The sequence below is a fragment of the Zerene cesonia genome, chromosome 15 (assembly GCF_012273895.1).
Source record: "Zerene cesonia ecotype Mississippi chromosome 15, Zerene_cesonia_1.1, whole genome shotgun sequence".
Lineage (NCBI taxonomy): Eukaryota > Metazoa > Arthropoda > Insecta > Lepidoptera > Pieridae > Zerene > Zerene cesonia.
The window spans coordinates 7431912-7458995 of record NC_052116.1 but is presented as its reverse complement, the minus strand read 5'-3'; the positions used below and the strand labels follow the sequence as shown (position 1 = coordinate 7458995).

Genomic DNA, 27084 nt, shown 5'->3' with positions numbered 1-27084 from the left:
ATCATCGAAAGGCATTTCAGCGACATTTAATGATAAAAGCCATTCAAAGTCACTTAATATCAATTTTGGTTTTCCCTTATCTCTCATAAGACATTCATTTATATAAAGCAAATATTCACTTCTTAATAACAAATATGTATATTTATCTCCTTTGCACTAGTCGGATTCTTACTTTACGGCTCTAAATAACAATAATTTCTGTAATTTTTGATGAATTATATAAACCGATATAGAAGAGAACGTCATATAAGATACACGTCTATTTACTTATGTAGGAACTATACTAATAAATTACTAGATTTTGACCTAGAGGTAGACTAAAGATTATGATACAATGCATAACGATGTTATTTTTGTAACAATGTTCTTGACAATACAAAACTAACAAAATTATCTGAATTTACCTAGAAGAATTGCTATTTATGAAGCTTAGCTTTTGCCCTTCAATATCAATAATATTTAATGATAATTGCGAGCAATGTTAAACAAACAACGTAATGAAACAAAAGAAATCATTTCTAATTTTGTTAGAGCTTGGCTAATGACGATCCACTCAAAGTAATAATAAAACAACAATGAATTAATACCATTATATTTATTTCTATACAACCGATGTTTATTGAATACACATCCAGTAAATGCACATAAACAATCATTATACTTTACAATTTAGCTCAGGTACTTACACTAGAGTATATATAAATGTCAGTACAATATAATAGTATATAAATAAATATTAATTTACATTTTTGTAACACATTGCGAGCTTGAAAGTGTTGGACGATTAATTAAAAGCTATGAAATAAATCATTACAACAAATTATATTATTTTTTTATTACAATAAATTAAAACGACGTAGTTAACAATAAAAAGTTAAATGGACCAAAATATCCCAATAATTATATTTTACTTGACTTTCTTCATGATTAAATCTATCTGTTCGTCTACACGAGCGCTCGTACCTCTGTAACAAACGCACATAAATAGAAGCATGAGCTGTGACCACATCGGCAGGATTTTCAGAAAACATTTTTTCAAAAAACAACAACATTATAGCGTTTTCCACTCAACATGCACTTATTCGCACAATTGTATTTTTTCAATGTATCTCATTAATTTGTTACGCAAGTTTTCAAAAGGGTTAGTAACCTCTGCGAGTTTGTTGCCGCCAAAACGAGATCTTGAGAATTTTTTATTTTTTTGTTTTCTTAAGAGTTGTTTCCCAACTTACTGTTTTATTTTTATTTTTTTTTTTGCGAAAGTATTTAAAAAAAATCGAAATTGTGTCTTTTATATACCAACAGTAAAAAATACCATTTCGAACATATACAATAATAAACTGTGCCAATTATCAAGATGCAATTGTATAACTAGTAATTACATACATAATTCTTAAATAAAACAGAAAATCTTTAAAAATGGCGAATCAAATGATTCTACACATGTGAAACAACGACTTATAGCAGTAGGTACCTGTACGCGCTGGGGTCCGGCCCCACTATAGCAATCAGCTGCGGCACCTCTGCCGAGTGCTGCGCGAGGCGGGCCAGCGCGGTCATGGTGCGCCACAGGTGCTCCTCCGCTGGCGCCCACTGTGTCAACTGCAGCGCGGCCATCGCCAGCTCCACGCATACCTCGTCGAACACCTGCGGACGGGGCATTCGCAGAGAAATCTTTTGGGAATTTTGGCTCGGACGAGACGATATTTTTTCATATTGGAAAAGTGTAAATTTTTGATATGTAGGATCATATATTTATATGGAATCAGATACTATAGGAAGTCGTGTATAAATTAACGAATGTTTTTATTTTATAAGCATAGATAACTTTGTATTATATGATATCTAAAGTATCCATCTAAGCGCTTATAATTCGACCCTCCTCACCTATAAAATTAACTACCTCAAATCAAAATCGAAAGAACAAATTTCAATGAAATCATTACAATCCGGCTCCGATTGAATAAAGACAAATGTAAAAAAATGTATTCTTTGTTATCCGATTGAATAAGGATAATAAATAATTTGAAAATCAAAACCCGGAGGGAGCGAGCAGATAGTTATTTACGTAGATACAGATAATACCTCTAATTCTATTCAATTAAAGTTCGGTACCAAATTTTTAGGGAAGTAGTGGCAAACAACGAAGTTGCAAACAAAACATTCGCCACGATATATTCCATCAAAAATGTTTTAAGACCAATAAACAAGAACATAAAATTCATGAATTACATTTAAACATATTTGATTAGCCTGACAGTAAACTAACATTGAACTCTTTCATTAAGAGCGGCAACATTTTTATGAAAAGTAAATAACAGAGGCGCGTCGTAAAATTTCTTAATGGACGTATCAACAAACGTAATCCCCTGTCGCCCTGTTGTTGTCGAAAATGATAAAATTATACGACTTGTTCCGAGGCGAATCTTTCCACCAATTAATGATTTACAATTACCATAGATTTGGTGCCGGCAATCTGTTTAAATCTATATTATATTCAATACATTTGACAGTATGAAATTCTACAGAGTTGCTATTTGCCACAGGCCATATGAGAGCAAACGGATTTCGATCTATATTTATCACTTAGATGTGCTTTAATGGTTCCTACTTTTTTTTATGTGTATGTCAATCTTAGCCTGCAAGGGCTAATACACTTAGCACGGACGTGGATGGTTCCTTCATTTATAGGTAAAAGCGTATTAGGTTAAATGTAAACCATCTAATGATGCACTTTAGGTAGTTTCTCACTATGACAGAGAAAAACCGTATATGTAGATCTAATCTTTATGAAATAATGAAGAAATGAATCTTGTATAGATGTCGAATGATGCTTATTTCACACTACTACATTCTATTCCTATATAGGACATAATTTATTGTAAGCCAATAATATATGGAACAGTACAGTGGTCAAACTGTATCACTGTTTTTTTTATGTCACCGTCGACAATGGACAGACATTACGCCTCTGCAAATGGATTGCCGACTTCAAATTGGAAAGGGATTAAGAAATGAATGACGAGAGAAATAAAGGAAAGCCCTAGGAAGGGTAAGGAAAATGATATGGGCCTCCGACTCCCCCACTCACCGAACGAAACACATCAATATGCTATAATTTTGTGTTATATAATAATGCGCGATGTTTTTGTGCTATGAACTATGCTATATAACTACTATATACATATATTGTTCTATATATACAGATAGCCGGAAAGAAATATTTTATACAGAAAATTTGCTTCATAGATAATGAAATGGAGCTAGCTAATAATGTGTTAAAAATCATTAAATAAATTATATGCATTTACTCGAATGAAGGAGTCGATTGCTTTAAATAAATTCGTGCGACTTTGATATATGCAATTTCCGTTGCTATTTTTTTTTTAGAAATAAAAACCAGGATCAATAGCTCTATTCTCAAACTCAAACATTTATTCATTCAACTAAACTTCCTATAGAAGCACTTTTGTAATATAGTCGATCACATCAACTATTACCATAGAAGAGTTCGTTCGTTGATTACTATAAATATTTTCATAATGTTCAGACTCTATATAGGAAACAATTTTACTTGTAAAATTATATATTCGAAAATCTGCGTGGAAGATTGTTAGTCAGACATTGTACTAATATTATAAATGCGAAAGTTTGTAAGGATTTGTGTTTGTTGCTCTTTCACGCAAAAACTACTGAACCGATTGCAATGATATTTGGTACGTAGACAGCTGGACAACTGGAATAATATATAGGCAACTTTTTATCTCGATATTCCTACGGGATACGGACTTACGCGGGTGAAACCGCGGGGCGCAGCTAGTCTATTATAAAGAGAAAGACACAATAGAGTGAAGTATGCTTAAATATTACATAGTGTACAAGAAAACTACTAACCAAGTTCAAGATTTAATCGCTTCGTGACGTCATATAAATCTATTCAATCATAATTTAGATACGCAATTCGCGCCCGTGCTCATGAGCTATTAATATGAAACAACGCCTTTAAGCCATAAAGTACATTAAACAAAAACAAACATAATTTATAACGCAATTAAATTGTTTACTTGATAACGTTCTCTACTTGTACATTTCACGGCCATGGGATTCCTTCTGGCGTATTTTCCAAAATATTGTCGTACTTTACCTTGCGTCTGCATATGCTTATATTGTTGCGAGAAAATCACAGCAGTTTGGCTTAAAGATTGTATTATTCAAATATACGAGCGACTACAGGAGCAGAAGAAGGCTATCATTTCGACTGTATTTTTTGTGTTTGTTACCTCATAACTTATTACTGGCTAAAGCGATTTTGTATATATTTTTTTTCATTCGAAAGCTGCCATGTAGGCCGATTTTTATTCGGTCTAGTTACGGTTCAGTTTTTGTTAAAAACAATTATAGTTTCAACTGTAATCGGAGAATCTACGTACAATATCCTAGAGACAATTTTTAAGGTCATTATTATCTAATATATAAAATTCTCGTGTCACAGTTTTCGTTGCCATACTCCTCCGAAACCGTTTGACCGATTTTGATGAAATTTTTTGTGCTTATCCGGTATCTATGAGAATCGGCCAACATCTATTTTTTATCCCGATATTCCTACGGGATACGGTCTTACGCGGGTGAAACCGCGGGGCGCAGCTAGTTATTATATAATACTTAGTATTAGGTTAATTTCCTCCTTGCCCATAAGAGCGACGAAAAATAAAATACACCAACACACTGCCCCAAAACTGCTGTTAGTTTCTCTCGAAATAATTATTTATTTGTTCGACATACAAAGCATTAATCACATTTCCAAACAGGACACTTCCCAGTCTCTGTGTATCTAACATAGATTGGCAGGCAAACAAATAGTTATCGCTACGAACGCTTCTTAGAACCTATTTGTTGAAATTACATTGTCTTATATTTGTACGATTAAGTCGTCTATAATGTTACTTCCTTCTTAATTTGTCACAAAAATAATTATTCATATTACACTAGCTGCGCCCCGCGGTTTCACGCGCGTTAGGTATGTATCCCGTAAGAATATCGGGATAAAAAGTTGCCTATATGTTATTCCAGTTGTCCAGCTATCTACGTACAAAAATTTTAGGGCAATCGGTTCATTAGTTTTTGCGTTAATGAGTAACAAACATACACACATCCTTACAAATTTTCGCATTTATAATATTGGTAGGATAGGATGAAAGTGTTCATTCTTTAAAATTTATATGGCTTTTAAAAACCTTTTATTCTTGAGCCAGAAATATTTGTGATAACTGGTATTTTAATTTACATTTTTTTAGCTAGCAAGATTGATAAAGTGAGTCTTAAACACTCGAATTTTAACGAGAAGGTACACCTAAGAAAAATCTGTCTGCAAAGCAAAATTCAATGAGATATGAGAAATGAGAGTGATCTAAAAATGTCCAATGAGAAATTATAATACGAAGAATAACTGTTAACTGTATTAGTTATAAATCACACACAATGCATTAATATAATATCTTTGAGGTTGGATATTCTATAGCCATGCTCAAAAGAGGTTAAACATACAAATTTAAAGGGGTGGATATAATTAAAAATCTGGTATAAATAGCAAATAATGTTATTTAATTTAATCTTACGGCATTAGATCAGAATGTATATAGTTTGATCTAGTTAACAACTGACAATAAGGTAATCAAAAGGAATCAAATCAGTTCGATGTTAACTTATTTAATATATACATTATTTAAAGTTTATATATTTCAAAATCTAGGTAAAGTATGATTGAGGATAACGAAACAATACGAGACTGTATTAACCATTATTATTATTTTTATCTAAAGAGTGTACAGAACTCGAAATTCTGTACGTAACTCGAAACTATTCAAAAGCTAAAACTAGCATGTTCTTTACCCCCATGACACTAAACCAAATCGAACAGACACCGAAAAACAACAGCAATACATACGCAATGTGTCCCGAAGTTTTACCTTAAACTTCGCTTGGGCAGGCAGCTGCTTGCGAATGTTCCCGCCTAACCCCAACCGCTGAAACGTACACAGCTCTGCAGCGATACCATATCGAACCAAGATGATTATGTGAAACCAGTATGAAACTTCTGTTATCTCAGACAGTGAAGCGTTATTATCCCTATTATTATACCTTTAAACGAGCAATATATAATTATATAATTGGAATCTCGGAATCGGCAGCAACGATTTTCATGAAATTTAGTATATAGGGGGTTTCGGGGGCGATAAATCGATCTAGCTAGGAATTTTTTTAAAAAATGTCATATTCGTGTTTTATTCGTGTTTTATCGACTTAAATTTACTTGCGTTTGAGTAGTCCCAATTTATTATGATTCTTAGAATAATAATACTATAAATGCGAAAGTTTGTGAGGATGGATGCATATGTATGCGTGCGTCTGTTACTCTTTCACGCAAAAACTACTGAACCGATTGCAATGAAATTTGCTTCGTAGATAGCTGGACAACTGAAATAACACATAGGCACTTTTTATACCGATATTTCTACGGGATACGGACTAACGCGGTTTCGACCGCGGGTCACAGCTAGTGGTAATTAAAACGTTACTAACTAGTAAGAAATGTATGCCATAATAAATGACAAAATTATTGCCCTAACCATGTTAATTACTTGGTTAGTCCAAACACTGAGAAAACAAAGTATCGAAGAATTAATGTCCGCACTCTACAGTTTTTGTTATGTCAGTATTATGGAGTGTGGATTTGTATCCAGATTAAATTATTTAATATTAGCCAAAGCACACCCCACTGTTAATAAAAACATTATCGTTAAAAAAAGTCGAAAAATTATGTTATCCGTTTATCTTTCTTTATAATAAAATTAGCGCAGTTATAGACATACATATAGGTTAAAAGGAAAATGCCTCCCAATTGCGTAATACGCATCTTTGCTAACAAACGTAAAACATATGGATTAACACATCTTCGCTAAAGGAAACTGTTATCGCGACGTAGGATTTTGTATGTCATGGAAATTGATATGAAGTGTTATTTAATTAAGAAAAAATATGAGATAACGTGTTCTGTTCAATTAGTATCAATGAAAACAGTCGAGTTAATATTTATAGTGTTCTATTACTATTTATATAAGTATCACTATACATATATAGTGATAATTATATAAATAGTAAAGGTTGATTTACTTGATAAGGGTTATTGTTCTTTTTAACATTTTTATAGAAGAATATTATATACTTTTATAAATTTTATATTAAGACCAAATTTATGGCATGCCTATTCTTCATATTATTTTTGTGTATTCGAATATATTGTGTAGTAGGTACTCATACCGAATTAGAATTTAGATTTTTTTAACTTGATGTCGATTCGCCTTTAATAAAAATTTTATATTTTTATTTCTTGTAAAAACAGTAAACGATTTATTCTCAAGTTATAATTCTATGTTCATGTTTGTAAACCATTAAAGCATTGTCAAAGTTATCACTCAATTATGAATTAATATTTGAGTGAAAGGAATACCATAAAATACCAGACTCTTCCCAAATTATTTACTTGCATTTAAATTTTCGGTAAATTCTAAAATAATAAAAATATAAAATAATCTCTCGATAGGTTAAAGGTTTCCTGTCGGCTGTGCTCTGTAAAAATTGCTTCCTGAGGCGATTGTATTAAATTATGTACTTTGACAATTCAAAAGCGCTTTTGATGGAAGCCTAGTTAATGAATAAACGTTTGATTTCAGATGCGACATGTCTCAACATCTCGACTAAATTAATCTTAAAATCGTGCTAAAAGTATTTGAAGAAAACCTAACCCACTAGGAAGTATAATGTTTATGGTTTTTTTTTTGTATTACATTGAATTAGTATTACATTGAAAGAATTTTAAATCTAAAGCTAAAAATACATCAGGATACAGACCACGGTCTTTACCTCCTTGCTGGCGATATTGTACAACAGGGCTGTGCCACACTCACGCAGCTCGGTTTGCTCGCTCAGCATGCATTGGACGCATACCTTAACAGATGAACGTACATAAGATTAAATTAAATTGCTTTTTATTATGATTAAATTAGTTTCATTCTTAAACATAAGTTAGTAAAGATGTAAAGAACAAATATTTTAAATTTAATAAAGAAAAAAATATTGATTTATTTACTTTGGTGGTAACCCTAATATTGGATAGTGCGTGTCCGCGGTGTTCCCATTCGCTGATGTATAGAAGCCATTCTGATGACGACGTGTTTTCAAAGAGATTGCACATCTGTGGACAATAATATAGGTTTAAAGACCGGATAGAGTATGTGACCTAGAGTACATCCTGGTGGAACACCTTATAACATGATTATGCAACGGATCTAGTATGCAGACGTACACACACATACGTTGTTTAGTTTATCTTCCATATCTAGTCGAGTGTTCGATTTAACACAACTGAATGGAATATAACCAACGGATTTATTAAACATCAAGCTTTTTGACCCTATCTTTTTTCCGAAGCATATGTTTGAATTTTTTTTATCTAATAAAAGGAACATTTATCAATGTCACTCAAAAGCAGGACTAGCGCGAGTTGCTTGTGTAAGCGATTACAAAAGCTGCTTTAGAGTATATAAGGAAATATACAATTTAAAAGATACCTAAATTGCAAAGACAGCCAAAGCATGTTGTTCCTCTTGAGGACTATGATAAAATGATTAAGAGCCACTTACGAACAGAGCCAGAGCGTGCTGCTCCTCCAGGGGCAGGGCGTCGATCCCGTGCGCGTAGCCCAGCAGCGCGTGCTGGCGCCGGTCCTGATGCAGCACCAGAGACACGTCGTCGCGGAGAGCGCTCGCGGCGAGGCAGCGGAGCGCGCTGATGCGGGCCGAGCTGGAGATGCTCGGGTCGGAGAGGATGCGACCTGATGGAAGAATATCTCCGATACTCTATTGTCTAGGGTTAGTTGTTGATAAGCAGCTCCTGTAGCCTCTTCACTAAAGTGGATCTACGGAATACAGTGGGGTTTTGGTAGGTAGGAATCGGACATAACCAAGGGCTCTTTCCCCGAGGGAAATGTGAGTATCCGTGAGTATCTATGCAAGATTTCCCACTTAGAAATAGGGTTGTTGATGGATGGATGGATGGATGGATGGATGGATGGATGGATGGATGGATGGATGGATGGATGGATGGATGGATGGATGGATGGATGGATGGATGGATGGATGGATACAGAAATTGACTGTATGTTATTTATCTGGTTGGATTATTTAAAACAACATAGCTAGAAATCTCAAATTCATTGAATGTCTAAAATCTCTAATACAAATCATATTGGTGCCAAAAATTGTAAGCAGAATACATACCAATGAAACTTAAAAAGTCGTCGCCCAGAACCCAGCTACCCTCACCCTGAACCAGGTATTGCTGTAATTCGTCAAGACTTTGCTTTTCTTCCGGTGAAAGTTCGACACCATCTAGATTTTTCGCGAACGCTTCAAATTCTTGTGTGCCCTGAAAATTAGAACATTAAACCATTCAATTTTAAGGATACCCAACTGATTAATAATATAATATTTTGAATAACATAATATCAAAAAGAAAGTTCTACACTTTGGTGTATCTAGATTATTTATTAAATACGAATGTATATAAATCTCATAAACGTAAAACATCCCGATGGAAATATTCTGGAGAATCGCGAGTGATATTGGCACATGGAAACCATAGCGGTCATAAACTCCCAAAAGTCGCCAAAACATGTTTACACTAGACTTACATCACACATATAAATAAACATGAATAAGCTTTCTATGTACGAAATATTTTACGCATTCAACCCATCTTGGAAATTGATATTAAAAATAATAACGAAATGACTCCAACGATGCATTAACGAGTGCATAAACATGTGCTCAGCCATAAAGTATTCGTCGTAAAACATTTTATTCACATCCTGCCAAATTATACTTTGTAAAAGTATCTCTAAAAACTTTTCAAACGATGATTTCACTTGGAAACGTGGCGATATAAAAGGTGGATACAATTATGAATGATAACACGTCTCTATACGTATTTAGCTTAAAAATTTAAAATGCAACATTTATTACTAGTTGAACACGACCTTAAAGTCATTGCAAATTATTTGAATGATTAACAGATTATTTAGATAGTAGGATTTATGTATACCCAGTTCTATCGACCTGTGTATCTAATTGCTTTTCACGCAAATTTCGTGTTTATTTGACATTTCGAATAAGGCCACAAATCTATCAAAGACTGCAAGTATTTAGGCGGTACCAAAGTTTCCTATTTTAACATTTTTGCAAATATTTCCATAAATCGCATTTAACGCTAAGAAACTAAAATTTTATTCTGTTAAAGAAACCTCATCAGTTTTGATTAGTTACCACTATATCTACATATTTCCAATAACTTACATCAATATCCCTGTAAACCACGGGTGGATCCCTGGACCTCTTCCTTTGCTCCTCAGCGCGTCGTTCCTCCGCCTCCACCTCGAGGTCTCGAGAGCTGGGTCCGGCCAGGGAGACTGGTTCTCTAGGTTCCACGGCTTCTACTGCTTCTGCCATTTCTATATGAATAGCCAATGGTGTTATTGTTTGAATAATTTTTAAGGGGAAAACAATGTCGCTTTTAAATGTAACATTAATGTGATGGACGATCTCAATAAGAAAAAGCATATTGATTTTCCTACATTATTTCTCAAACCTCCTCAGCCCCTTTAACAAGAACCCGAGCAAAACAAAAAACATCAAGAGAAATATTTTCCTTTTTGGGTGTTTCGAATAACTCTGAATATAAATCAGAGATAAACTTTAACCCTAAGTGGTCATAACTTCTTCAATAACAATCTCAAAAAACACACAAAAAACACAAGAAGCAAGAATTAACGGAACAGAATCAATTTCTTTGGCTAGATAAATAGCTTCGCGAATACATTTATACCAAGATATTTCGGGCGTTTTATTTAAAGTTCCTCCCTATTCGCTAAGACTGGAACATTAATGCTTTAACATTGGTTTAATTGAGACACCAACATTAAAACAAATGATATTTTACACGTGTTCTCAACTTACTTGCGCTAATTAATTTATATACAAAATAATATGCACGACAACTGGATTGAAGCGAAGAGAGCGACACCTCAAATAGATCACGCTGCCGGTTTGGAACGGTTTCTCAATAGTGTTGACTTCGAACTATTCCAATGAGCACGTGTACGGCCCACGTTGCGCCAAAAATAACACCATCCACAGAACCACCACCTGTCCACCACCTGACCTACCTTCAAGTAGCCACGAGTCACCAAGTGATGGTAACAGTTCTCTTGCCGCGAGGAAACTGCCTCACGTTCGCTCCACTTTGGCAACATGCCAAAAATCAGCGGACGATGCCTCATCGCAATTATATTTATAATCGTACAATCTAAACACGAACCATGGCATACCCCATACATTCATAAATTGGAAAACATTTTGAAGTGCATGCATTTTTGTAATTATTAAGTGAGGTTAAGATTATATGCGTATTTGGAGCAGGCGATAGTGTTTCCAACCGGCCTATTTGAGGAGCGTTCAACTGGTCAGGGAATAAATAGACGAGGTCGATCACATTTGTCTAGCGTTGCTCGTTGTTCTATAAAGATTTCAATCGTCACCTTTGTTTTATGATCACGTTTTGTGCTAGCACGCCTATTGATTCGATCAATTACTATACGACGTCATGTGATAGGAAATGATCGATAATTTCATAATTGTTTATATGAGTATACACTCATATCATACATATATACATATGTGGGTAAAAACTACTCATAGGAATGTTATATTGACAATTAAGGAACATTAACTAATTCTCAAAAAACAATACATTAAACTCAAGTAAATGAATGCAGTCATTTTGAAATATTTTCTCACTTAACTGAATAAACTTTTTACGGCTGTCTATAAAAAGTGTGAGTCAAGTATTTACAATCAGTGTCCAAAAAGCTGGTGTTATTGATTATTTTTTATACATACCTATTTAATTATGTTTACCTATTACATATTATAACACACAAACGCGACGTAGCTATGTCTTATCATATAATGCTTAATACATTCAATCGTCAACTAAAACATATGCCATATTAAGTTACTCTTAGTTAAACAGTTTATTTTATTAATTTGAAACTAAATTATGAATACTTATATGCCAAACACAAGAAAATACTACTAACATACCTTCAGCATCATCGCCAGTGCCGCCTTGTTCGCGCAACTTCTTCCGCTTCTTCTCCTTTTTCCGTTCCTTCTTCGCTAACTTCTCTGCTATTGTGTTTCTCTTCGCATCCAATTCCTGAGACACTATCCTATGGCAAAATATTAATTGGTTTTTAAATCGTTTTTAAATTAGACCATTAATAAGGTGTCGGTTATACGTTTCTAGCAGTAAGTGGAAATTGCTGACATCTGAGTTTTGCCTTTTATTTTGTAGGATATGAAAACTGTTTGATTAACGGATGATGGAACCATAAGATACTTTCCAATTGGCACACAATACAAATCAATTTTTAAGGTTAATGCAAAATTTAGAAGCATGTCTACAAAATGTAACGCGGAAATGATAATAAAATCAGGAAATGATTTTTATTTTTTATTATGGATTCTACCATTTAAAATAAAGTTTGTCATGGTTATATTGTATGATGACTGGATTCTATTCAAGTTCAACTACGATAGCAATATAATAAATGTCTACAAATAAGAACGCATCATCACTTTTCGATTTTTATTTAATTTTCACTAAGTAATGTTATATATTCTGTTACAATTTCGAATCAGGAATCATAGAACATTCTAGAACGGTCTCGACTGATCACGCGGTGTTGTACGCAGAATGCGATAAACGTTCGCGGCCCGCAGTATCATTGCGAGTCCCGCCGCAGCAGCACGCAGCGAAGCCACGTGATTCGATCCATTGGACCTACGTGATAATTTTTATATGATTTCTAGTTAATAGCCCATATTTTTTAGTATATATTAGAATTGATTGAATTGAATACTACATCAATAATGACACATTCCTATTTGAGCAAATTGTAGGATAACACTACGAAACTAAAAAAAAAATTATGCCTAGAGCCGTTGTCATATTTGTTACTTTCATAGACTTTCGATATTTTCCATTTTTCGCTACAAATAAAATCTGAACAGTAATAGAAACTTTATTTACGTTTGAAGCCTTCTATGTGACGTACGATAAAATCTCGAGGACCGCAGTAACAAAATAAATGCACAGAACCCAGTCGCAGCAATGCGCAAAGAACGTAGATGATTCGGATGATACCTATTCCAAAAAATTATAATTTTTTTACTTTTTTATATCCGGATCGGATAGTTCAAACAGATAAGCTTAGGGATTTGGCTTTTCTTTGAGATCTGAAGTATCTGCTAGAAAGCAATACAAACTGAAAAAAATTACATTGCTTTGTTACAGATAATATACAAAAAAGTAGATCTCAAGATGATTAATTAGGTACATGATAATAAAATAGAATGTTGAATATTTAAAAAAAACTTGGATTTACCTGGCTTCTTCAATTTGGTTATTGAGAGTGAGATAATCTGGACTGTCTTGACGACTGTGGCGGACTCCATTTGCGTACACCGCCTGAAAATATAGAAATATTTAATATCCGAATATATTCATAGGTTCATAACCTATAGGTAAATTACAAGTCCGACTCGAGGGACCAAAAATTTTTATTAATTAGTTACAAATTAAATTGCTTCAATGAGATGATTATCGTACTATTGGTATGGAATAACTAATCGTTGGTTTCAATTATTTTTGCACACTGATCGGTACTGAATCATGCATATATATACATACTATATATACTATACAATATAATATTTATGCAATAATACCTTACTGTTGTAACATAGGATCTACTTTTATACATATAACGATGGAACGAATAAGAATAGAAATAAATTTTCTTTTTATCTTCTTTAAAATTTTATATTTATTATTATATTTTATGCTCATTTATAAAGCATTGCAATCATATAAAACCAAAAATTAAATTTATCAATATCCACGTTTAACCGACACAATATTGTAATCATTGTAACAATGTTCCATATAGGTTAAGATGGTTCGTAATCATCCCAATAGATGGCCTATATGTATGCCATAATATGACCTCAATAGATGAGTGCCCCTCAGGCACATAAAACCGAAAGGGTAGAAGAAATTCGTTTGCAAAGGTGGGATCACGGGGATGACCGAGAGGTCAGGCGTTGCTACGGTTAGGCTAAAGGACGAGCGTTCGAATCCCGCTTAGTGATAAATTGTTTCTTTTTTTTGTTTCAATTTGTATTTTCATATATAAAGCACTTCAATGCCATAAAACTATAAGTTAAATGAAGTAAGAACTTAAACATTTTATATTAGACATTAAATAATACAAAAAACCTTATAAATATTAGTATGAAAGATTGGCTCCTATTATTCGGAATATTTTTATAGTGTTGAGTACAAAAGTAACATATAAAAATAAGAAAGAAGTTCAGGTTATGATGTTAAATTTGATTTGCCAGATTCTAATAGGAATAGTTTTTGCAATTTAGAAGAAATTTCCACGCATTAATTGCTATTAAATAAGAAAATTTATTATATATTTTACAAGGTTGTAACGTGATAGATTGCATTATTTGTATATCATGATGCAATTATAAACATAATTACTTAAAGATGTTTGACGTTTAGGAAGAAAGAGATGATCTTCTGTCTCTTGTCTATGGACACAACAAACGGTTGAATTGTCCTTAAACGCGTTAACTGCGTATGCGGTTCCGTACCCGTCTAGAGACCACAATATTTTCTTTCTAGACGAGATAGAGCTAGAAACTACCTATACCTGCTCTATCTGTATACTATGATAAAATTATTATAAAAAATAAACATGAAACTAAACATTTATCATCCTTACACTAGCATTCCTATTTGGTAGCTTATCTATGTACAAATAATGGAAAATAAATAAAATCTATTAAATATGTGCATACATTTGATTTTTATCTTTTATAAATAACATTATTGTTATGTATAGTATTGTACGTAAAGTCTAAATTTATGAAAAAACATTTTCAATCTGTCTGTACAGGCAGAATTAAAACAACCAATTACGAAATAAAATATGGATACATTTATTCTTCAAGTTTTCATATTAGGAGGAATATTGTTAATAGTTTATTTTTTTAATACGACTATTAATAAATATGTGATAAGTCATTTCGACAAACTCAAAATTCTTCGTGCATCAGATCCAACACTGTACCATTTATTTTAGTGAATCTCTATGATAGTCAAAGGGCTACTACATCTTAGCATGGACGCGTGGGTGAACTGATGATTCACCCTGGGAGCGACACGCTCAAGGCCGTTCCCCTTGACGGGGATCACAAACCTCGGCTTAGGCTGTCGCACGATGAATCATATTAACATTATAACTATTGACATCCAATGTCAAAATCACTTTCTGCCTAAATACAACTGAATCATAACACTGCAACTGTTATTGCAATGATGCATACTTTTTCTACGGGTTTTCCCTAAAACAAGAGAAACCTTCACGTGAAACGGCGCGGCTCTGCTAATATTAAACAGTATAAATACTTGTTTATTATATAACAATCTTTACAAAATAACTGTCAAAGAGTACGCTTCGCAAAATGGAAACAGTGAAGGACGAATCACTATGTTACTTTGGTCTAAAAATTTACAGGATATTTCTAGAACATTCTGAGGGTCGCGTTTTACTTTTCCAGTGGCGTTTTTGCAGTACTTATGTTTTTATCTTTTGCAATTTATATAAACTTATAGATATGGCAAGCTTTTGACAATACATGTATCGAAATTAAACAAGGTAACTAACTAATAAGGTATCAAGATAAGGATAGTGTAGCGTTGTTATGGGTTGTTATTTTAGTAGTTGTTATTTTATTTATGCCATTTTTTTGGCTTTTGGCTTTCCTTAGTTTATATAATTTTATATTGCATTTATTTGTAATGCCGTATAATTTACTCAAAACTAGGTAACAAGAACTAATTGTAAGATTATTAATTTAATAATGAATGAAACAGGTGCTTTTGTACACTTTATTAAATTATTTGGGTGTAAATATTTACCACATTATATCAAACCGATACTTATTTCTATGTTAATAAAGTCGAGAATATACTTGTAGTATATCTGCTCTTATTTTAATTTAGATATTTTTACAGCTTGAATTAATTATTTATATATGTAAATACATATTATGATTGTTTTTAAAGTAGGGCATATTTACATATGGTATATTTTGCATTGCAAATTCAGTGGAGTCCCTTTAAGGGATGGGTAAAAAAGACACAATTATATTGTTATTTATTTATATATACATAACTAAACTTAAAAATAAATAGATATAGTTGCATTAATATAAGAAAGATTTTCTACAAGATCATGAAGAACAGAAGGAAGGTTTAAAAAAGTAAAAAGCATAGTTATTATTATTACAATGTGAGACAGAGATGGAAGATACGTTTCACACAACTTTGTCCTTGTTTGCTTGTGTATATAGTTAATTATATTGAATTCTGATAATATATTATAATATTGCTGGTCATTTGAAAGCAAATAAAGATTACATTTATGGCGCAATTCCACTGGTTTACTTGGAAATCGAACATTAAATAGGCACATATTTAGGCAATCAACTAATTGTATTTATTATTTAAACTACCTTTACAGTTCATGGTTATATGGAGTTAAAACATGCTATAATTAAAAAAAGTTATTCTCATATCATCGTCACATCATATAGCTATATTAATTAACTTATAATAAAATACGTAAGATATAACATGCTTTCCATGTACTGAAAGGAAATAGTGAAAAACCACATTCAATCTTGTGTTATACAATTTCATGCAAGTTTTATTAATATAGAAAACATCGGCACAAAAGACCTTTTCGTTTTTAAATGTCTCCCTCATTTTCTCAACATTATATGGGCTTAAAATGAATTATATTATACAAAGCATTCATATATGATTTATTCAACTTTATGAGTTACACAACACGCAGTTAGTATTATTACACATACACACATGTTTTTGATTATTTCCCTTTTAAATAAATATTTCATTTGGATAGATTTGGTTTTTAATAAAAGTATAAATAAATCATAATCCTAACCTGCAACCAACATGAAAAATATTTAAATTCTATTATTCATTGATAGCGAAGGGAACTACTATCATATACATGTCTATAGTTATAGACCATATTATCATAGAAAGATGGGTATTTTTTAGTATTTGACTAAAACTAGTCACGAGATTGCGATATAATTCGATGCGGCTAAATACACACAATACAGAGACAATAAATATTTTCTACAAAAAAGTCACCGATGTCTTCTAAATACGAGTATATACTATATACCAGTCGATGCCGGGGCGACCAATGAGTATAGAATAAATAAGGAATATCAAAACTTACAATAGCTTTTAGTGACCATTGCTACGACTTGGGCCACTATCGTTCTCATTTCTATTTTTCGAACTTTGCAAAGTCGTTTTCTGTAAAATTTACTGTATTTTATTGCAAGTATTATTTAAAAATGATTTCCCCAAAATGCAATAGACTGCACGCTTTCATAAAATTGCGATGATAAAAAAGCATAGGAAAATAATATTGATCTAGGGTTCACTATAAAATAAAATACTACTATTTGGTTCTGAAATGATAAATAACAAATTCGCTGGAAAGAAAAAATCTACATAATTTCTTGTTTGATTTCATTCATTCTTTAGTTTGATATCCTTGATTTAAGAGTTCTGAAATTTAAATTATCAACCAGATTTCTGCACTCTTACACGAGCCTGTACTATTTTGATTTAAAAGTCTTACGAAAAACTGTAGACAAACGAATGAAGACCATTTCGATACGCGACATCGTTGTAAAGATTTGATTTGATTTGAGCCTTTGCATGTGCGTATAAATGCCGTTAAAATCACAGGCATTGCAAAATTAATTAACATTAGCAATTCAATTTTAATTAGTCTAGACCCCGAGACCCAAGTAGGACAAACAATAAACTAGTCAAACTCAGTGCATAGTCATAAATATGATCGTCATATACACATGTTTTAAACGTGACAATGCCGTGTGATTGACCTCTGGCATGGTAGCGTATGCGGGCACATGCCGTAAAATATGCAAATTGAATACTACTTAGGTAAACTACGCATAGACATTATTGCATATGCCGCCTGCGTGTTTGGCCACGTGATGAATGTATTCAATACATGACGCGTAATGTGTTAACACATGAGCACAGGTCAGGCAATTTGAAAAGAATTACATATTTTCACACAGGTCCATCATCAGCCCATACGTGTTCCCACTGCTGGGACGCAGGCCCGCTCTGAGGGTTCAGGACCTAATCCACCACGCTGGCCAAATACGGGTTTTGCAGATGTCACATGTCGAACTTTCGATTCTTCGATATGACGATTTACTCATGACGTTTTCCTTCACCATGGGAAGTTTTAAGATATTACACAGGTTATAACAGCTACATACTTATATAATGACAGTTTTATCTTTGAAGTGTCAAATGATCACTATGGATCAATGGCGCGGGAATTTCTTTATACCAGGATAGCAGATGCTTCAGAGTCTTAAATATGCACACAGGCAAATGCAAAATTTCAATTATAAATATAAACATAAGTACACTCAGATTAGCTATGAAAGAGTTAGTTATATACACAAGCTATGTTACAATTGCTTCTATTTTTAGGACTACGCTAATAGTGCATTGGAATTTTTTTCAAGTTAGGATTAGGTACTATTAGGTATTTTACATAGGCTATTAGTATAGGATATTACAATAATTATAATTTCAACAGGACACTAAAAAGGCATCGGAATCTTTACATATGCAGCAAGTTAGGACTAAAAGCTATATATTCAACACAGACTCTATCTACGGGACATCACAAACAGAACAAGTTTCGAGCACTACACATGTGAAAGCGTTAGGTATAAACGGCTGCAGCGCCACAGCATCACACCTGAGTGCCGCCGGGTACCAATTGTCCCAGCATCGAGGTGAGAGCCATCCGCAGCGGAGCCGGCAAGTCGCGCTCCGACTGCGTGATGATGTGCTTCGGCACGTGCGCGCCGCAGAGGAACTGCGCCACCTCCTCGCTGAAGTTATTGCAGTTGTGCTCGAGCAGGTGGTACGCGGAGCCGCTGGAATGTGGTAATAATGCGATTAATTGAGTATGTATAAAATATTTCCCACCTATTACTACATTTATCTAAGTATCAGCATCTTTGTGTGCGAAAAGCCCGCGAAATGCTTATGTCCTCGAATATGACAGGAAATAATAATAATTAAAATTCTTTATTGAACACAACAATTTACAAGAAAGCATATGAAATTCACAAGCGCAAGAGTTTGTGATGCGGTGTTTGCAGTTTATGGAGAACGTTGTATAATTTTTCAAATAAGTATTAAACAAAATATAAGACTTCTTTTATTGTGATTGAATAAATATTTAACCAATGAATACTAAATTTTCTTATTAATTTGCTGCTTCTCTAATGGATCACTTTTGTTTTAAAACAGTGTAGTTCGTGATTAAAGATTATTAGTATAAAGTACAAATAACGATAAACTTACCTATACGTCGAAGTTGCAAGCCCTTCTATGTACTCATTGAAAACTTGAAAGGGCACGAAGGTAGACCCTAATCGCTCCACTTGGACTGGTGCGCCCAACTGCGTGCTACCCTGTTGAACATGAAATTAATAAATCTTAGATAGCAATAAATTTTCAAAACATGATAAAAGTCGAATAGGATTAATATCTGTTCCTTATAAATATTGATCAAAGAAACATTTAGTGGTGTTTTTAGAAAATAAAACAACGATTTTCAGATAGGGTCGTTTTAAAACGAGTAATGGGACTATTTTATTTAATACATGTACTACATGCATGTGCAGTAGACGATACGATAATATTAAGATTTTGCAAACAATGTTTCAAACAATTAATAAATTTTTAATATATTTCCTTAAATACCGATCCAAAAATAATACGCACGTCCGCATAAAACAAAAAGTCACCTGCACGCATATTTCCGTCATTTCAAATGGTTAGCTGAAACAGCAATACTTCTCCATATCTTAGAGCACAAGTGCGAAAAGGACAAAATAATACTATTCCCGGCTTGGAATATAGAGCATAACGAAGTAGGTGGACGCAGAGAAGTGCATTACCGTTTGATGTATTTATCTAAATAGCTTTTACCCGCGGCGTCGCTCGCGTTGTCAAAAGAAATTCCTATAAGTATATGTTTCATAGCAATATTGTTTTTTTGTTTGCTTATATTACTTGCGATCATTTTATCATTAAATCACCCTTTGAGATGGATGAAAGAAAACAAACAAACACAATTTCTCAATTATAATATCAGTCATAATTATTAAGTGGTTATAATATATATATATATATATATTATACATTCAATTTGTTATCAATAATTAAATCAACAAAAAATTGCGTTGCGTTGTCAACGGAAAAGCAGACAGTCCCGGGGTGTTACCCTCATAGTTCTCGTTTCCATGGTATTCCCGGAATAAAAACTACGCTATGACTTTTTGTATCAAATTGCATGCAAATCGGTTCAATGTTTTAATCGCGAAGAAGAGACAGACACCGAGATGACGAGTTACTATCGCTATTAGCAGTTATTCACATCAATTATATCATCTCATTTTACCCAGCTAATACTACCGAACGCTTCCTTAAACAATATTCATAAGAGATCAAAGACGCAAAAGGTGAAATAAACAATAAATTAAGAGCAACTCGGAATAACGCAAAAGACGTGAAGACTTGTGTTTATTTCCTAATCGCCAGGTTGGCGCTTCGCCCGCTCGCAAGAATTTATAGTCTGGTGAAACAATACGCAGAACCAATATTATTTGATCCTTGGAACCCATCTGTTGCCATTATAATGGGGTTCTCTGCTGATTGTACAAGAGATTTCAAGCCTAGACTTACATTTTTATTGCAAATTTATTTGAATTAATGATCCATTAAACATTTTGCATTACACATATTTCTTCTTTTATTATATTCTGATTTTCTATTCTTCATACTTGGATAGTAATTGTACTGTGACCAGTATGCACATTTATGGTCAAAAACTAGATATTACTTTATGTTAAGTTAAGGCAGTTTTGTGTCTAGCGCGAACTCTAAAACTCATTAAAAAAATAAATCTTATTAGAAAATTTATACGCATCCACTTATTTCTGTTTATACACACGTCGTCGATTATGGGATAGTTGATGACGCCGTATTTATTTATATCATCAACAATGCCGAAAACGAGAACATCGATCGCTATGTAATGATGACAATACGACGAATTATTAGCCGGCCTTTATTGGCATTGCCGAGATGTGAATGTTGAGTGCCAACTACGATAAATACTTTCTTTTCCGCAATTTTTCTGCGTGTACTCTGTTACGATATCTCTGTGTTCCGTTCTGTTTTAAACATATGTTTATTAAATTTCTAAAAAAAAAAAAAAATATCTGCACGCAGTCCACTCAGATGGACGTTGTTTGTTCCAATTCAGGAAACTGAACGACCAAAGAATAGTGAAAAGGAACGGTAGTTATTGAAGATCGGAGTGGTGAAGTACCAGAATTTAATTTTTTAGATTCACGGCGGTCAGGTAAGATTTACACGTATGCTTTCAATTGCTTTCCAGCATGCAAAAGTATTTAGCGTTCTTCTTAAATTTCGTTATCATATCCCATATGACCTATCTTGAATAAGCAATGATTTTTTTTGTTTGGGCTATTATTTACAGACGTGATGCATATCGTACTGATTTTTATAACCAAACCAAACATATCTAAATATCTGAGAAAAAAATAAAACGTCAACTATTTCTCTGAAATAATATTAAAAAAAAACCATATTTCAGAAATTGAATGAGTTGTTTATATATGCGAGGACAAGAATAGACGTCGCGTAGGCATTCCACAGTGCTTTCTTTCATGATGATATCAGTATTCTATAATTAGTCCATACGATGAATGTAACATTGTAGAGAAATGTAAATGTAATGTTTAAAAGATAAATTTAAATGCGTATTTCTAGTGAAATCGGTGTCGTGAAAGTTTTAGCTGGAAGAGCACAATATTGTATTTTCATAGATAATTTTTTTTCGTATCAAATTACTTGGATTGATGTGAGTATTTAAGGAAAATTAATATCAGATCATTCATTGTATCCAATAAGAACTACCTTACATTTAATTGAGTGATTCTTTTTGTAACTATCACTATAGTAACATCGAAGCTTTTATGAGCAGATAAACGAGTTATTCTTGAAGTAAAGAAGATAGATGGAAAATAAACAATGAAGGTGGGAGCATATTTAAAACAATACAGGGGCCAAATGGGTGGGCATTTACTGCCCATAACTCTGGACATCTTGCTATAATTGAATTTCGAGTTTTTCATAGTAGAGCAAGCAAAGCAAAGGATGGGCCATCTGATCCATTGTGATGGTCAACATTGCCCATAAACTCTTGTACCAGTACTGTTGTTGTGATGGCCTGTAAATGTCATATGCTATCTACTCTTTTCCTTTCATGAGGGTACACCAGAAGGAATCCAAAAGCATTTCAAAACCTCCCCGAACGCAGGAGGAAAATTTTGATTACAGTGCTTTTCCCTCCCCTACCACTTAATCGTCCAACGTCCATGAACTTTTACGTCGTACAAAACTGCCTACTACATCGTAGTATCCATCATGCTGCTGACTGCATGCCTCCCACCCGTTGCCAACACTCTGTCACAGTCAGAAATACAATAACATGTGTACGTTAACCCGTCAAAGTGCATTTATAGCACGTGGAACATGTAAGCAATTAGTTTGCGATAATAATTTTGTATCTGATACCTAATTGCTACAGGATTGCGTAATCTATTTCATTGTAACGTCTTGAATTATTAATTAATTATATGCATGTCAACTACCTATGCGAATTAATTTGTTTTTTGTTAATTTATTCTAAATATGACTTAATTGTAGTCGGACGGTTTCTTAGATATCCGATTTGTCAGTTTACGTTTTACTAAACATTAATTCATTTCATTGTTTTGTACCCTTATAATCTACTATATAAAAATATTCGTTTGAAAGGTCTCGGGCTCCGTGAGGTTTATAGCAAAGAAAATTCGGGAAAAATTTCAACAGAAAAGCGGGAAAATCATTTTTCACATACAGCCATCTGGTGGCGAAACGGAGTTCGCCGGGTTTGCTAGTAAGGTTATAAGGTCTTAAGAGATATTCATGATTATAATACAAATTGAAGTGTCATACTTCAGTTTCTATTAAATAAAATTAATGAATGTAGATCTTTCGATTATTATAAAATATACCTACTAATTAGTATACATCGAGTATTGCTTAAATCATTCAATAAAAAACTGTTTTATTTTAACTTCTAACCCAACTCGATATAAAAAAGTAATTAAGGTATCAAAATTCAAATTATAATTGAAGGTGTCACCTTTAAATTCATTAAAGAGGTAGCAACAAATTCGCAGTTTCTATGTACTACTAAAACTTTATATTACGTATAGTGTCTTTTTATGATCAATATTTTATATATTAGATATTATCAATGAGAAAATGATTATTATAGAGAAAAATAAAAATGTCCTTATCCAATAGTTAAATAATTAAATTTGAAAGACTCTTACAGGTGCACAGCTTGTGATACCCGATGCACCATAGAAATATTCCCGCTCGTAAACGACAATCGCCGTATGCCAAACACCTTCGACTTTGCGGCCTGTAAAACAAAAGCACAATTAATTGAAAACTGACTATCACAAATGTCCATTGATTCGTCAATTACTGTAAGATTTTCAACTACTTATGAAAAGCTGAAGAGTCTATTTTTTTATATCATCGTCGGCAGTGGAGCTGATGGTAAGAGTTACTACTGCCTATGAACATTTGCAGTATTTTCAAAATGAAAGGGACAAAAAGAGGATTGACAAGAGGAATAAAGGAAAGGGCATGGAAGCTAAGGAAAAGGACATTTGATAGAGAGAACAATTCATTCGAGTTAAAAAAAAAAACACTTTTTCTAATAAGAGCGGAGCATCAATGAAAAATGGCTAACAATATGCTTTCTGAGGGTACACGAAGTTGGTTTGATCAGCTGGCAAAATAATACTAGAAAATAACGAATAACGAATAATACTAGTAAATAAGAATTCACCAAGCAAATCTTTCAATTTTACTTCCCGTTGGCTAAGGGTATTTACGATACAATAATAAAGTGTAGTACTTTGATAAACCTCGTTTGCACAATATAGGAAGTCTGTTGGCCACATAGTAGAAACATTTACATATACTGCTCAAATTTTTAACATAAACATCCCTACTGATATCATTAATCTACATAAATCTCGAATGATGGGTTATTTTGTAATAAATCAATTATTTTAGAGGAAAATTGTCGGCTAGGACGATTTACTTCAAAAACTAGCGGTCCGTCTCGGTTTTGACTGTAATATACAAAAATTACGAGCAATAATTAAACAAACAATTTTTCGAAATTGATCCAGTAACTTCCGAGTTAAGCACGTTTAAATAAACAAACTAGTAATAGTAACAAATTCTCTATAAGGACCTATATAAGTTACATTCAAAGAATGGTTATAAAATTAGTTATAACATTGTTTAAACAAGTAGAAAGAAAACAATAATTGAAATAGATGCTAAACTTCTCATTAGAAGTGACCTAAAAATTTATAACTAGGTCAAAGTTGTTTTGCAGTGATTTTTGTAGGTTATGTGTGTTTTAAAAGAACATGTTTTTCATAACAAATTACATAAGAGCTTTGTTTCAATATTATTTATTACAATTAATATATTATAAACTAATCATACAATATTAATATTACTTTACAAGTGAACTATGTCCATTTTTTTCTATATATCCAAAAATATGTTTAATATCTTTGTAAGTTTTTAATGCTTTCAGCAAATCGATTTTGAATTTTATATACAGATATATTATCATTGGATGTAATTGAAATATTTAATAGGTTTTATCTATCCTAATAATTTATATATATATAGCTATAAAACTCAGAAAACAAATAACAACTAGCTTTTTTGACACACATTAAAAGCCATTAAAAAGTAATTTTGAATAGTTTATATTCATATACACATGTACATACAACTTATAAAATTTAATTAAAAATCGTAATTTATCATTTTTAGTTTAGACGAGTATTTAAATATTTCAAATGTCAGTAGTAGAGTATGAACAAAATTAAAAAATATATCTATTATTTAAATTAATAAAAGTAGACACAGTACCCAGTATGGTTGGTGATAAGACAGAAGCAAGTCCATTTGTCAGGTCATAAATGTACAGATCTACAGGTACACCTTCCGAAACCATGTTGCAGTTTGTAACACCTGTTGAAGTAATTAATATATGAAATGTTACACTTTTCTAAAATATTGCTTTAATGATTTAGTGGAAGTTAATACAACAAATTGTTATTTCAGAAGGCACTGACAAAAATTATAAAATTCACATGAAGATTTTTTTAATAAATATTAAAGTTTTGGACAATTGATATAAGTTTTCAGTTAAAACAATATAAAACCTAACAAAAATGTATTATATTTTAAATTAAAATTTACTTTGGTCCTTTAAACACAATCACAAACACTCTCGTTATAGTCACTCTACCGATTGAATCATATATTTATAACAAAAATGTTGTTTAAAAAGCAACTTTGGTTGCATATATTATGTTCAATTTAAATGTAAATTAATTATGTATAATTGTTAACGTCGACCAGGTTAATTATATGCATAATTGTATTGTAATATTACATTTAGCGATACTTTTAGAAATATAAATATTACGAGTATGATTTATTATACTTTAAAATATGTTTTTATGCATTGCACCTTCTGATTAAGTTTATTTTAAGTTTGCTCCCACTGTTCAGAAACCTGCATAATATGGTATTACATCACAATAATTTCTGTCCATTGATACCATTTACATTTATTGAGCAGTTTTTTAATAGCTCACTAATTATGAACAATTAATATGTAATTATTTTTTGTTTTATATTAAAATGTTTTTAATATATCTGATTTTTTTTTTCATTTATTTAAATATTAAATAGCAATAAAAACAACTCAAATACATACACTTAAACAGTCCTGACACTTATGCACTCAATTTAATAATATCCTATGTTTACGATAATATTTTACGGATCACGAATGCAACCGCATTTCGGTGCAACGCAAACGACACCTGTATCTACGTGCCACAGTTCTGGCGCCGATTCAGACTATACATGCGACACCCACTCACTATATACGCTACTGATCTAATTATAGGACGCTGGAATCATCTTCCGTAGTTCTCACCTATTCGCTGCTAATAACGGCATAGTCTCGTCTAATCTGACTTCTGAAATACTTACAAAGTTTAAGAAAATTGTAAAACGCACCGTGTCAAAGAGATATAATTTATGATGTAATCTATGCCGGTAACATATTCAAATGTATAAATTGCACGAACAATCTATTACATTCTTATGTATCCATATTTAGTTAATTAGAATCAGTGGTGATTACTGATTAGTAAATACATAATTACAGTTAATTTTTATTATCATTAAATGTCATGATTTATCAAATTTATGACGTACAACAGCGTAAAGCTAAAAGCTGTCAAACGCCAGCTGATTACAATTTTTTACTATCGTTCAACAATAGTTCTGCCTGTGGCATATATTTTTTTAGTTGCAAAGTAGATTTGTGGCAGTAATTTATTTGAACTCTAACGGAATTCTGCCACGGACGTAAATACTGTATTATACATACTTTTAATTTAATGCTACATTGTAGGTACCTAGAATAATATTGTGTTAATTTGAGGATCCTAAAATTACATC

General features: G+C 32.6%; 1 protein-coding gene across 5 annotated transcripts; it reads right to left on the bottom strand.

Moving 5' to 3' along the window:
* Window positions 1–576: 576 nt before the first annotated feature.
* LOC119832214 lies at window positions 577–26811 on the bottom strand. Of its 5 annotated transcripts, none has more exons than XM_038355851.1 (14): window positions 26638–26811; window positions 25474–25575; window positions 23835–23926; window positions 19723–19832; window positions 19109–19289; window positions 13562–13644; window positions 12216–12343; window positions 10410–10564; window positions 9336–9483; window positions 8700–8890; window positions 8147–8251; window positions 7909–8004; window positions 1475–1647; window positions 577–965 (listed from the first exon to the last, which is right to left on the bottom strand). In XM_038355851.1, the coding sequence occupies exons 2-14, from the start codon at window positions 25556–25558 to the stop codon at window positions 908–910; spliced, it is 1605 nt and encodes a 534-aa protein (XP_038211779.1). In that variant the 5' UTR covers window positions 25559–25575; window positions 26638–26811; the 3' UTR covers window positions 577–907. The 5 variants fall into 5 exon arrangements, with proteins under 5 accessions (XP_038211779.1, XP_038211780.1, XP_038211778.1 ...); XM_038355852.1 differs by lacking the exon at window positions 26638–26811 and adding an exon at window positions 26555–26575; XM_038355850.1 differs by lacking the exon at window positions 26638–26811 and adding an exon at window positions 26330–26485.
* Between the last annotated feature and the right edge of the window lie 273 nt (window positions 26812–27084).